The 13,624-nt window shown below is 39.0% G+C and overlaps 2 protein-coding genes across 2 annotated transcripts in view; one reads left to right on the forward strand and one right to left on the reverse strand.

The window, feature by feature from the left end:
- The window catches only part of LOC146462794 (uncharacterized), a 30,509-nt gene extending 17,110 nt beyond the window's left edge, over positions 1-13,399 (forward strand). Inside the window, exon 3 of the mRNA XM_085085175.1 lies at positions 12,793-13,399. The gene's annotated coding sequence lies outside the window, so the exon portion shown is untranslated. The remainder of the gene's footprint in view (positions 1-12,792) is intronic.
- The window catches only part of LOC146462787 (uncharacterized), a 225,045-nt gene that overhangs the window by 190,176 nt on the left and 21,245 nt on the right, over positions 1-13,624 (reverse strand). The window contains exon 9 of the mRNA XM_085085071.1: positions 8,203-8,274. Coding sequence (XP_084941197.1) covers positions 8,203-8,274 — 72 coding nt within the window. The remainder of the gene's footprint in view (positions 1-8,202; positions 8,275-13,624) is intronic.

A 13,624-nucleotide genomic window follows, 5' to 3' on the forward strand; every position in this document is an offset into this window, starting at 1 on the left:
ATTAATAAAACACAGCATCATTTTCGTTGCACTGAGATTGCCGTATGGTTTCAAAACGACAGATGACCGCTAGAAACACGAGCGCCAAACCTGGTGGTCTCTCTCGCAGCCGTTTTAAGTGTCGTCACGCAACGTTCCTCCCCACTAACGGCTGCTAAACTTCGAACCACATTACTTTCCCGTTGTTAGGGGCGCATGGTGTTTGCACCTGATAATTAGCTATTCCACCAATCAGGTTTCGGGCTTTTTTTGCCATGAAACCAATCACGGCTCGATATCTTGACGTTTCCCGCGTAAATTTCATCGGGATTTTACTCGAGTTTCGCGAAAAGCTCCAGTCATCTCAGTGCTTTCCTACGGATGTGATTCAAAAAAACCTGGTTGACTGCAGTTCAAGGTGTTTCATATGTTCGTCTGCTTCGACTAAAAAGGATAAAATTTATATTTTCGGAAGAAGTTCTTGTGATGTTGCGCAGATCATTCGCTCCGCACTAAATGTGGACGTGAGTCGATACCCAGAGAATCGAGATCTGTTTGTTTGTCGAGACAAATGCTATAAGCAGTTGCAAAAGTTCCAAAAGGCTTCAGATGAACTGACAGAAATCAAGGTAGAGATAAAGCAAACTGAAAAGGCTTTTATCAAAACAACGGACACACAGTGGGAGTCGCGCAGGTCTGTCAACCCCACGCGGTCATCGAATAAAACGCGAGCTGTGATTGGACAAGTGGTTTTGGCGCGACTGGCTCCAGAATATGGGAACGAAGTTGTGATTGGTCAACAACAAGAAAAGAATGTGGTTCGAAGTTTAGCAGCCGTTAGTGGGGAGGAGCGTTGCGTGACGACACTAAAAACAGCTGCGTTGGAGACTACAAACCTGGGCCCAGTTGCTCGAAGCCATAATCAAAAAGTGAACACTCGTGACATTTTCAACTCGTTGGTCAAAAAAACGTACTCTCTGCATGAAGTCAATTGTCATTTCTTGCACAAATTCCAGTGATCGATAAAAGAAACGAGTGTGTCATCGATTTCTACCTATTGATCGTTTCAATCGATATTAATCAAATCAGGTTTACCGAATTTTATCGATTTATCGATTGCAAGATCGATACAGATTTTTATCGATTAACAACTCCGGAATATTTTTTCCGCAAGAAAACAAGGCCCAGGTTCGTGGAGAAAGTCGAAAAAATTGCGCCCGCTGCCGGAACCAATCAGATTACATGATTTACAGAACTCCACACGCTCACGCAGAGTTTGCCTTTCGGGCGAGGGTCGGAGGTGGGTTCAAAAAATCTCTAAATTATTAGAGAAAATTATTTCTGGACAAATTATTGCTGGACATCGCAACGTCGCATTCAAATCATAAAACCGACAACAGTCCTGTAAGCCCTGCACTTGAAGGGCTTTCCTTTTCCTTAATGTTTGGCTCCTGCTTGAATGACACTCAATATCGACATCTAATAGTTTCAGTTGAACGATTTGAGAAAGCAAAACACGAGCCGTGTCGTCTATAACTTTTTCTTGGTCATGCTGAGCGTCAGAATTTAGATCTTGCTTTCTTGTGTATTTTTTAGCGTAGAATTTGAGCTGCAATTTTGCGTAAATTAAGGCCCGTTTAAACGGTTTCAACTTTTGCCCAACAATCGTTCAACAAAAGTTGAATGAATGTCGGACAAATGCTGGATGAACGGAGTTTTCAAACGGGTTCAACGCCATTCAACATTTTCAAGGGCAAGAAAAATGTTGAATCGCTGTTGAATGAAAGTTTAAACCAAATTAAATTTGATTCAACACACTTTCAACAAGCTTTTATCGTTTTTTTACGCTTTCAACAATGTTGAACGACCTGTTCAAACGCCCTCGACATTTGGTTCAACAACTGTGTTGAACGCGTGTTGAAGCAAATGTTGAAACCGTTTAAACGGGCCTTTATTTTTCCGGATGAATTCGAATTACAGCAGAAGGGAACGCAAACGCTAAGGACTCTATTGTCCAACTGTTTTATTAACAGCTAGTAATACATGTATCTGTATGTGTACATAGATTAAGACAACCCTTTAAGCGAAGTTCTACAATTATATTTTTCATTCTGAATTTACGCGATGATACAATTTATTTAAAGGTTGTTCAGGGTGATTTGTCGATAAACACGATTCTAGCTATCGTGTCATGTTCCATCACCTGTTTCTTCGCCTCGGCACAATATGGAAAGGAAGCCGCATGTAAGTGCTCGAAGTGTGCTTCGGTTGAATAATTTTATTCAGGTGAAATTATTCAGTTTTGTCTTTGCTCGATACAAAATGAACGTCATTCGTTTTTTGGATGTGCGGCGGAAAAAGTCTGAACTAAAGATTTCAATACGCAGACTCAGTGACAAATAATACAAGTAAAATAGCGCAGTTGAATTATAAACCTCTGATCATGTGTTATGGCGTGCTGGTCGCTGAGTAGGTAAACTCGTTTTTGTCGTGACTTGTTGGCGGGACTTATCTGCAGTTTGTAATCAACGAGGGTGTAAAATTCGTGTGGTTGAAAAATGCAATATTCTTTATACAAAGGACCACAAAGCGCTGAGGTGGCGTTCCTTAGTTTTAAGTAACCCATTTTAGGATTTAGTTTATTCAGATTGTTTGAATCTTTCAAAAGGTTTTATGAGTACTACGCGCTCACTATATGTCATTTTGGTACATTTCTTAGCCGTCTTCTGCAAAACAACAACGGAAAATGTTCAAATTTTGCGCATTTTGGAGAACTTGGGCCACAATGGATAATTTTTCTTATTTCTATTTGGAACCGAATGTGTGAGTTTTTATTTAGCTGGAGCTGGAGCAAGTTTTTAGATCGAAAGAAGCACTGAACAGATATAGATAACTGCAAAATTCAAAGGTTGTCATTCAAGCAGGAGCCAAACATTCACGCTCTCAACCTTGGGGAAAAAGGAAGCCCTTCAAATGTAGGGCTTGCAAGGCTGTTGTCGGTTTTAATATTTGAATGCGATGTTGCCCGAAAGGCAAACTCGCTAGCGCACTGAGAAAAAATAATAACAATAAAAGATTGTTTTCAGGTTATTTACAGGAAAAGAGACAAAAGCCTGGCCTTGTTAACTACTATGCTCTTATTCAGAACATACGGAAACTAGAAAAGAAACTAAATACAACTTGAGAAGCGAGCGCGCGCGAGCGAGATGAAATTTACATCTGTTATTTATACTTTTGATGGCGTAGGGAGTTGTTATAAATAAATTGCAAACAATACAACTGATTGACATTGGAAACTTGAGCAACTTAAGGTACAATAAGGCCAATGTACTAGCGGCAACAAGTGAATGAAAAACACGAACTTAATTACAATGTGAGGACGAGCTTGACATAACAGATACCCTATTATAGGAAATTAACAATGCACTTTATTAACGCGATTTTGTAAAATTGGCGTTAATTTAATGAATCTTAATTAATGTCGGGTCGATGTAAATTTAATGCACGCTAGTCTTACAACATTGTTATTTTAAAGCACCTTTATTTCATTACAAAACCTTATTAGTTCATGACTCCTCTATTAGCTTTTCAGAGTCACTATCTTTTGAATTGATAGGGTCTCGTTAGGCTTTAAGAAAACCAAATTTTCGGCTTTAAAAAAAACTTAGAAACATCCGTGCACTTGTCTTGAAAGGTTTTATTGACGGAAGCCAAAACGCAGTTTGGCATTCAGAAATGTAAAGCGCGAGTTTGCAGAATCATGAAAATCGCAGTAAATAAAGCGAGATGCTTATCGAAATATTTGCGTTAATTTAATGCATGTAAACCTAACTTTTAAAAAATTCCTGTTAATTTAGTGTAACGTAAATTTTCTTCGCGTTGTCAACGTGCATTGTTAATTTCCTATAATAAGGTAACATGCAGTTATGTAACAGTCCTTAATATTGGTAAAATCAGTGAAGACCTGACTGGTGTCAACCTCGTTATGTTTATGAAAATAAAGAATTGCGAAATAGCAAATCAGTGACTTTTGCCCCTTCCAGGCCAAGTAACCAACTGTGACTTGTGTGTCATTGCGTACAGTACAATTTGTTACTTTTTTAGTATCCTGGATTGAAACAGGAAAATACCTTCTTTTTCTTTTCTCTTAGTAGAGAAATATATGGTCTTAACTTAATGTGAATGCTACTTTTAACATTGACCTTGGCCTTAATCAAGAAAAGATGAGTATGAGCAGCGACTAGGAGGAGGGCGGGCTGGGGAGGGGAGCTGCGCAGTCTTGGTCTAAACGTATGTCTTTTTTTAAACGAAGGTATTTACCAAACCATTCAATAAATGTCAGATATTTACTTCAATATATTGCTTGGAATCGGCCGCTCGCATGTCGTTTTTAAGCCGGTGTTTCAGGTAAAATTTGAAAATGGCATACCTAATACCATTATCCAAATTGTAAGTCCTGACCTCATCCATCAACATACTTGGCAATGAATGTTGAGAAGACTTAATCATAACAGGAACTTATACGGCCAATATGCTTCATCTGACACGACAGGAAAACAGTAATGCATGAACCAAATTTTAACAAGTGGAGACATTTGCAAAATATGGGAGCCCATTGCATTGATTATCTTTGGGTTATAGGGTTCCACCAATTACAGAAATTATAGATGGAGGGAAAGACTTCTTTTCAGCATATCATTCGTTGTTTATCGTAGCTTATGATATGATGTTTTTATTCATTTTTCTTTTTTCTATTTGGTGTTTGTTTTTTGCTTGTTTTTATTATTTATGTTAATACAGAAGCGGCCCGCGCGTTTAGTTTGAATCTTACAGTAACTCGATTAACAACAACTTCATAAATACAAGACTGCTACAACCGAATAGCAAATTTAAGACGGAAGAAATCACTGCTGAATCAGAGCAAGTCGTGTTGCGAATAATTGATTTATTTTTCGCCAAAAGAATCAAACATTTTTCAACCAAAATGAAAACAAATTTAAAGATTGTTTTCTCTGATTTATAATGGTCTGATTGAAGCCCCATTCAGTCTCATTTAATCAGTCCTCATTTAATTACTAGAGTGAGATCGAACTATTGTGCAAAACTAGGAAGTTCTTTCATTCCTAAAAAAAACTTCACCTCTTATAATTTTAACGGACTAACAAAGAAATGTCCTTGATTAGCTTTTTAAGATAAATATTGGAAGCCATTTAGTGCAGCTGTCCTATGACAGAGCGTGAACATTCTTACTTTCATTTCTCAAGTCTACTAATGCCCAAATACGGGATGCTTAAACTGAAAAGTGCTAATTGTAAAAACATTATTCATTTACAGGCCAAGACCCACTAGGAAAAACTCTTATCACAAACTTAAATTAAGCTTATTTCCGTTTCACTGTGAGTTTACATTGATGGCAGCTTCTCTAGACTAGGAGTACTTTCTATTTGCCTGAACTGGCCTTCCTTTCCAGCCAGTCTGTAAATCGAATGCGTCATTTTGAAAGGATGATTTTACTCTTGGCATGGTGAGTCTAATATTGTGGTGCGCCTAAGGTTGTACGGAGTATACCTTATGCTTATTAAATCTCACAAGCTGGCTGCTCCACATATCACAGGGTAGTTGCAAATATCGTGCACAGAATTTTCACAAGTTGTTGTTCGCAAAGGGTTTGAAGACCAATACGCTTTAACAATTTGTTGTATGGCATAAACTTGTCCCGAAAAACAAAGCGGAGCACACTTTTACTTATTTACCATCTCTAGTTTATCAGATGATTGCTTTCTATAGAAATGCCACGTTTTGCAACAATAATTTAAACGTGGCAATAAAGTGGCTTTATAAATCTAAACTTGGGGGCGCTGGATGCTATGACGTCATCTAATTTTGTTGCGGACCTAATAGGAAACATAATTGCATGAACTATTTATACTGCAAGTGTCCTGTTCATAGCTCCAATAATTGTGGGACTATGAACGGGGAGGGGACGTCCACCCTCCCTCCCCACCCTAGAAGGCAAAGAAAGCCCGGTCTAGATAGGCTCTGGATAGGGTACAAAGGTGACTTACTCCTCTTCCCAGACTCAACAACCCAGGCTGAAAAGAGCTAGTGCTACGTCAACAGTTAGATCTTTTTTTTTTTTTGTCTCTTGGGCTTGAAAGGTTCCCAAATGGACCTGGGATTGTAGGAGCGAAAAACAAGAACTTTGCATAGACAACTCTAGGGAAAAATCTCCTTCCATCACGTTTCTAAGGTAATGTTCCCAATAATCTGGGCCGGGCACCTAACGAGGACATTAAAAGAAGAAGAATACATTAACCTCCGTCTCCCATTTAGCCTGATCGTCTTATGAACTTTTAGAAGCCCAGGCAAAAAGTATATTTTACAGTTGTTTGCTTAGTAATCTGGCCTTTGAGTGGAAGCCAGGCTGGATTGGTTTTGTTTTGATAGAAACCTCAGAGCTTTTCATACGTAAATGTTTACATTAACCATAAGAGCAACATGATTTTCATTTGAAAAGCACTGAGGTTTGAATCAATACAAATTCAATTTCAGCCAAACTTTCAGTCAAATGAACCGTTGTGTGGCCCTGCAGTACTGGAGGTCCCTAACGTCCGCTGTTTTGGGTTTGTTAGACCTCGCTAGCATAATGCATCTAAAGCCAGCGACACATGCACCTGGCGATTTCATACGCCGATTACGGCGAATTTGATCGCCAGCCATAAGGATAAACATGATTATAATACTAGATGTAAAAATAATATCCGTAAGAGTGCATCTAGTAGGAACTGGGGGCATTGGACCTCGACAAATTTTGCCTCAAACGATTGGAATAAATTGGACCTTTCAATCAGACAAAGCCCATCATTAGCTAGTTTTAAAAGAGTGTTAAGAAATGTAAATAGTCTTTAGTCTAATTTTTATATATATTTCATATATTAGTCTTTATTTTTCTTTTTGTTTGTTTGTTTGTTTTTTTTTTTAATTTTCGAGGACTCTTTTGTAAATCACTTATTAGTGAAATTGATTTCCTCAATAAAGATTATTATTATTAGCCGCGAAAATCGCAAGCGATTTTCGCCACCGATTGATGCGGACACACCTAGCAATTTTTTTCGCCGGCCGATCGCGGCGATGTGGCAGTTTTGAAAACTCATAAGATAAAATCGCCCAGCCTGATGGGTTGTCTCTACTGGCGATTGACAGCAATAAACGTAGAAAATCGCCGGAACGGGCACACTTGACTAATGCCGGCGAATTTAATCGCCGATATCTGACATGCCAGATATCGGCGATTTTATACGCCAATCGCGGCGATCGGCGAAAATCGTGTGCATCGGGCACACCTGGCGATTTTCGCCGATGTCATCAATCAGCGCATAAACTCTCCAAGTGTGTCGCTGGCTTAATGACTGGGTCTAGGGATCCCACACGGGAAACTAGCTTATTAGTGAAATTGATTTCCTCAATAAAGATTATTATTATTAGCCGCGAAAATCGCAAGCGATTCTCGCCACCGATTGATTCGGACACACCTGGCGATTTTTTTCGCCGATCGCGGCGATGTGGCAGTTTTGAAAACTCATAAGATAAAATCGCCCAACCTGATGGGTTGTCTTTACTGGCGATTCACAGCAATAAACGTAGAAAATCGCCAGAACGGGCACACTTGGCGAATGCCGGCGAATTTAATCGCCGATATCTGACATGCCAGATATCGGCGATTTTATACGCCAATCGCGGCGATCGGCGAAAATCGTGTGCATCGGGAACACCTGGCGATATTCGCCGATGCCATGAATCAGCGCATAAACTCGCCAAGTGTGTCGCTGGCTTAATGACTGGGTGTAGGGATCCCACACGGGAAACTAATCTAGTTAAAACAAGCCAGTAAGGTTAATTTTGCTCAACCAGAGATTACAAAGACACTGTTAACATACAGACTTTTCAAATTCTATTATACACCGGAAGGGGGTTTTCCATTAGAATCGCTGTAGATCTGTTGCTTTGCGACTCCATTTGATATAAAACACATTATTTATATCAAGAGGGCGGCGTATATAACAAAAAAAGTGAACACCGACACAATTTATCGCGCGGATTTATTTAATACCACACATGTCGGAATTCCACATCTACATGATCTTGATTACACAGGCTCCACACTCCGGCATAATATCATGATTAAGTGCTGATCATTGTCACTACAAGAAGAGTTGTACTTACAGTTCCTCCAGCTCTTTGTTGTGATCAAAGATACCTCGGGGCAGGTTCTTGAGCTGGTTTTCATTCAGTTTCCTATAAGCAATAATCACAACCCAATGTTAAATAAATTTAACAACCCGATGTTAAAGTATTTAACTTGATGCTGTGAGTAAGTCGCAATTGGCTCTGCTACAAGGTAGGTTATAATTACTAGAATAAAGATTTTCCCCTTCCTTTATCACCCCAGTGCAGCCTTTTGACGGTGGACATGATAACACCAAGCACAGAAAATACATGTATGATGACTTAAGTTCTTTAGCTCGTCTCTGTCCATTCTAGCTTGGCCTATCTGGACTGGATCATGCCCGCAGCGACTTTGAACCTAAACAACGTTTTAATGTTTGCGCAAACGCCATGAGACTTTTTTTTAAAAATTAACCTAGGAAATCCTAGGAACAATTTGATGTGGTCTGTTAGTGTTAATTGACTTTGATGAAGTGGCGGAGTTATGAAGGAGTAAGGGCGGCAATCCGCACCCCTGTCCCCAGGAGACGAAAAATAGCTTAGTCTAGATCACTATATGTTAATGGTTAGAACACCTGACCGGTTTGCGTCAAAAGAGATAACTCCCGTCGGGGACGGGAAATATTATTTCTTTGTTTCATACTTGGGACAGATTAAATTGAGGCAACTTTTTTTTTCCCCAAGCTCCAAACGCGCTTTTTTTTCTCAAGCACTTTAATTCAAATTGAATTGCCTTAGCAACAACATAAATGTCTCTTAAGAATTGAAGTGCCTTGCCTTGTTGGTATGTCTTTTTGAGTTTGTTCTTCTACTGCGCGGCTGGTCTGGCAACACGCCTAAATCCACTCACATTAAACTTTTTATACAATGACTAAAACACTTTACAGTGCAGTGCAAAATTAAAAATTAAATAAATACAAGAACAAGATGCCAGGTTTTCTAAACCTTCCTGTTAAAGATAAAAAAGACTGCTGCATCAACAGGTGAACACCATTCAGCAGAGCGGTAAAAGTTTGAAAAATACAGTCGAACCTGTATTAATCGGCACCGTATTTGGCCGTCACCCTCTATTAAGCGGTCACGGTCACCCTTTAATAAGTCTCAACGAGCTGTTTCTATTGTGTGGACCTATTTTAAACGGTCACTTTATAAAAGAAAACCATTTAAATAGAGTGATGAATAGCCTAACGACCTGTGCATGCAATACTGACTGTAAAATCTTGGCGTTAATGTTCTATTAGTCGACTTTTATACTACGTTTCTCCTTTGTTATACCATTTTATCGTTGCGCTTCCTTAACTGAGTAAGTTATTTTGTGTGCGTATTGATTAAGTTATCAAATGTGAAATGAAATTGGAGTTTTGAGTGTGTTTGTCATGTATTCTGCGTAACCTGTATTGAGCGGTCAACCCTTATTAAGCGGTCTCTTGAAGCCATTCGCCGAGGTTGACCGCTTAGCACAGCTCAACTGTATCTCGTATGAACTGTACAAGCGAGAGTCGTGTTGGCCCGTCAACACCTTTTAAAAATGTCATCATTTCCCCGCCAATGCAAAAATGCGTGATGCTGATAAACTGAAAAAGTATACTGAAAAGTCATAATTCACTAAATCGAAGACTCACCAGGAAGAAAGCTCACTGCTAAACATATTTTAGTTTTACACCGACTTTATTTGGACTCCTTTTCATCGATTGCAGCTTAGTTCCAAAGTTATCTCGGTTGGCGCGGCAGGTAAAATGGGCGATGGTGGGTTAGTTTTGCTGCTGTTCAGTTGAAACAAGGAGATTCAGGCGAACCCAAGCGCAAGCAACGATAAAATGTCTGTTCGGGAAAACATTAATCACCTCAGAAGTTCGGATGAAATTATGAAGAAAAACTGTCAATTCATATCGCGAGTCTCCTCAAACTTTGACAGCGATAATAAAAAAAATGTAATCCTATTTATTTTGAAAATTCTTATAACGGAGCTTTTTGATAAACAATTTAAAATAAAAACGAGCAATAATAATGCTGAAATTTATTATTGCTCGTTTTTTTGTTTCTGAACAGGTAAATAACGTCATTAAAAGTACAAAAAGGACAGCTCGCATTTGTGGAGAGCCAACAGCAGCCTGAAATCCATGCCCTGAAATGTTCAACAATTTAAACTTTGAGCTAATTAACGCGAAAAGAACAAAACTGTATTAGCTTACCCAAAATTTCCTTTTAAAAAGCCATGAAATGATCTGGGTATGCATGTCACAACATTTGAACTAGTTTGCTTTAATATTCTCGTTTTGTGCCCCAGTCGATTGCACACCACAGAACTTCATATGCTGGCCATCTTCTTCCGTCAGGTACAATTATTCAATCAAAACATCCCTTAATTGAGTTAATAATGAGGTGCTGTCTTTATCACATAATTTGTACGATTCCAGCATCGACGGTAGATACTCTGGTAAGGCTAACTTTTTCCACTGGGCGAACTTTTTTTTCTGTCTCACAAAGCATGAACATTTAGCCAAGTCAATAGAAATTATTATTATTAAATTGAGTAAACTCGACGATCTCTATTGCTTCATTTACCTCTTAAAAAGCTTCGCCGAGCTTCGGTTACAGTAACTACAATTCTACCACAGTCTCATTCTTAGGATGTAACTTTCGGTTATCTTAGCTTTGTCTTGAAACGCGGTGATCTTTGTACCAAGCGCTTGGTAGTCCTGTTGCCGAAAGCGTGCTGAGGTGCCATCTGGAGGTGGTCTGAGCTCCTTCAGTTGATTCAGAGTAGGCGCCCGAGCTACCAATCCAGCGGATAAGTTCGCTATCCGGCGGAAAAAAAATGTACGCCAACCAATACATTTTATCCGCTGGATAGCCACTTATCCGCTGGATAGAGTTATCCGCTCTTTGAACAACTAGGGCCAGGTCTTTGTTACCCATAATAACCCATCACTTACTGCTTTAGTTGTGCGTAACAAGCGCTTCTTAATTTAAGACTGACTTCGTAGTGTTTGTCGGGTTGTGCCTCTCGTAGCTCGTGTCTATGTAAAGACAGTTGCAAGCACAGGCAGCCCAAGCTCTCTCTATTTGAGTGTTTTAACCAAAAGACTTGACCCATCGTGAAAAAGAGTAACGAATTTGTAGAGGAAAATTAAAAGATTTATTTAATACTTCAAACCATTTGATATGATGCGAAAGTAAGCCTTGCTTTCAAAATTTTTGGCCTGTTTTTAGGTCTTAATCTTAATCTTTTGCTCCTTGCCATTTTTCCCTCACTGAGTTAATTACATGCAAAATGCCACTGACACTATAAATGTGTGGTCTTCTCGTGCGTTATTTTTATTTTTTCCCGGCTGCCACAAGACGGATTGTGAGTCTGGACGAAGGATCTTTGGTTAGCGGGACGTACAACATGCATATAAAATCGATATGTCACGTGATCAAACTTATGTGTCAAGGCAAAATACGACATCAATTTTAAAGTGATCACGGATTTTTTTTTTTTTTATCTTCTAGGCAGTCAAGCCGAAACTGTAGTGGACCATCCACGTTTTCCGAATACCCTTAAAACCCAGGCCTTACACTATTCGGTAGAGCGCAAAAGTTATCAAAATTATAATTCATCAATCTGGGTTTATAAAACCAATCTTGCGACGATTAAGTCCACAATTGCAAGATTCACGACCTCAGTACAAAGCCCGATATAAACACTGTTCAAACAAACGAAAAAAATTTGCTGCAAACGTCAACTTCCCCCCAAGCTCCAGAGAAAAATATTACAACTTTCAAAACAGCTTCGCTCTCAGTTAATCAGCAAGGTAAAATAAGTAAGGACATGGACCCGCACTGACGCTTAAACCAGAGTACAAAGTGCATACATTAGGCCACCGCTCCTTCTCAAACGGCAAAGTACACGTAATCAATATTCATGGTATGATGAACTTCATTTTGGTGTTGTACGAGAAGGACACGACAAAATGTGTGGGAACTTTTTTTTGGTATTTATATTGACAACTTTTGGAAACCGAGAAACCAACCAGTGGAACATCAATCATCAAGGAATTCACTCCGTGCTGGAATTATGTAGGCGATTTATTCCTTTGGTAATGAGGCTCGTGTAAGAATCAATGGGAAGCTGTCCACCCTTTGTTTATTTTTAATGGATAGTAACTCGTTCATACTGTTTCAGATTATCACCTTTGGGTGGGTGCCTCGCAAGGGTCTGAGTGTCCCGTTCGTGCCTTTCCCCTTTATTATGTAATTATCTGCACCATTCACATCTGTGTGTATTGCCCAATAAAGTTTGGTAGAAAATACACAAGTAACAACAAGGCCAATACAGAAACAAGGTCAATGGCCGTTCAAAGTTTCATTTTTCATTTTGCCAACAAATGTGCACTTGTTATATTTTCTGTCCAAATTTAAAGAAATACATATCATATTATGACTCTATTATGGCAGTGTGATAACTAAAATAAGCCTGCGAAAGGCTTAGTATATGTGTTCTTCTGCCATCGTTTATATTAGTTCGGCTACGATTGAGCAGCCTGTAAATAATTCCAGTGGAGTTATCAAGCAGTTTGAATATTTAATATCCAGGTTCTCGAGTAGATGTCAATGTTTCCAATGAGACGTTGCTAAAAGATTCGTTAAGGTAAGCATGACATACAGAGGTAACGTCCCCTGCCAAATCTTTATTTGAGAAATGTCTATCCACAGTGAATATTTTTTACTTTTAATTCTTCGCTTTCAGAGAAAAAATGAATAAAGTACGAAACGTTTGCTGTAAGGCCGACCGGTTCGTATTGGTAAGACACCACACCGCAACACTAGCTCTATGTCCTCGATCACTACAAATGTCATCAATCTACCTCCAGCACCATTTACAAACGTCTTTACAAACAATCGTTTTCCACCGTTTCTGGACAATGTTTTATAGTACATTTAGTCAATTTCTTATCAACAAACTTCGTTAAAAGAAGTGTGAGACGCACCGCCGGAAGGTCAGCTTTTAGGCTCGTGTATTATCTTTTTTTTTACTGACCCAAAAGCGAAACCTATCTTCATCATTACGAAATTTTATGTCTTTCCTGTTTCTGACAAAGGGGACGTTTGCATGAAGCCGTTAATTCAATAACTGGAATAATATAACATTAAATAACACTTTTAAAGTTTATTTATCGGAGTACTGCCACTTTAGGCAGACAGGATTCAATTGAAAAAACATTACTTCCTGTAAAGTGCCCATAACGGAATTTTTTTTTATTTTCTTATCTGAATCTTTACATCACGCGAAGAACTTCCGCGAAAAAAATTTTCGATTTGAATGAAACGCGAATTTTTTATGAATTTTACAAATCTTTAAAATCCTATTTTATTGCGGTCCACCCGCCCCTGCTGATGAGAATGCCGACGGGCTCACAATCGGGCCACGTGACAT

This window comes from Pavona decussata, unplaced genomic scaffold, assembly GCF_977016875.1.
Source record: "Pavona decussata unplaced genomic scaffold, jaPavDecu1.1 SCAFFOLD_184, whole genome shotgun sequence".
Classification (NCBI taxonomy): Eukaryota; Metazoa; Cnidaria; class Anthozoa; order Scleractinia; family Agariciidae; genus Pavona; species Pavona decussata.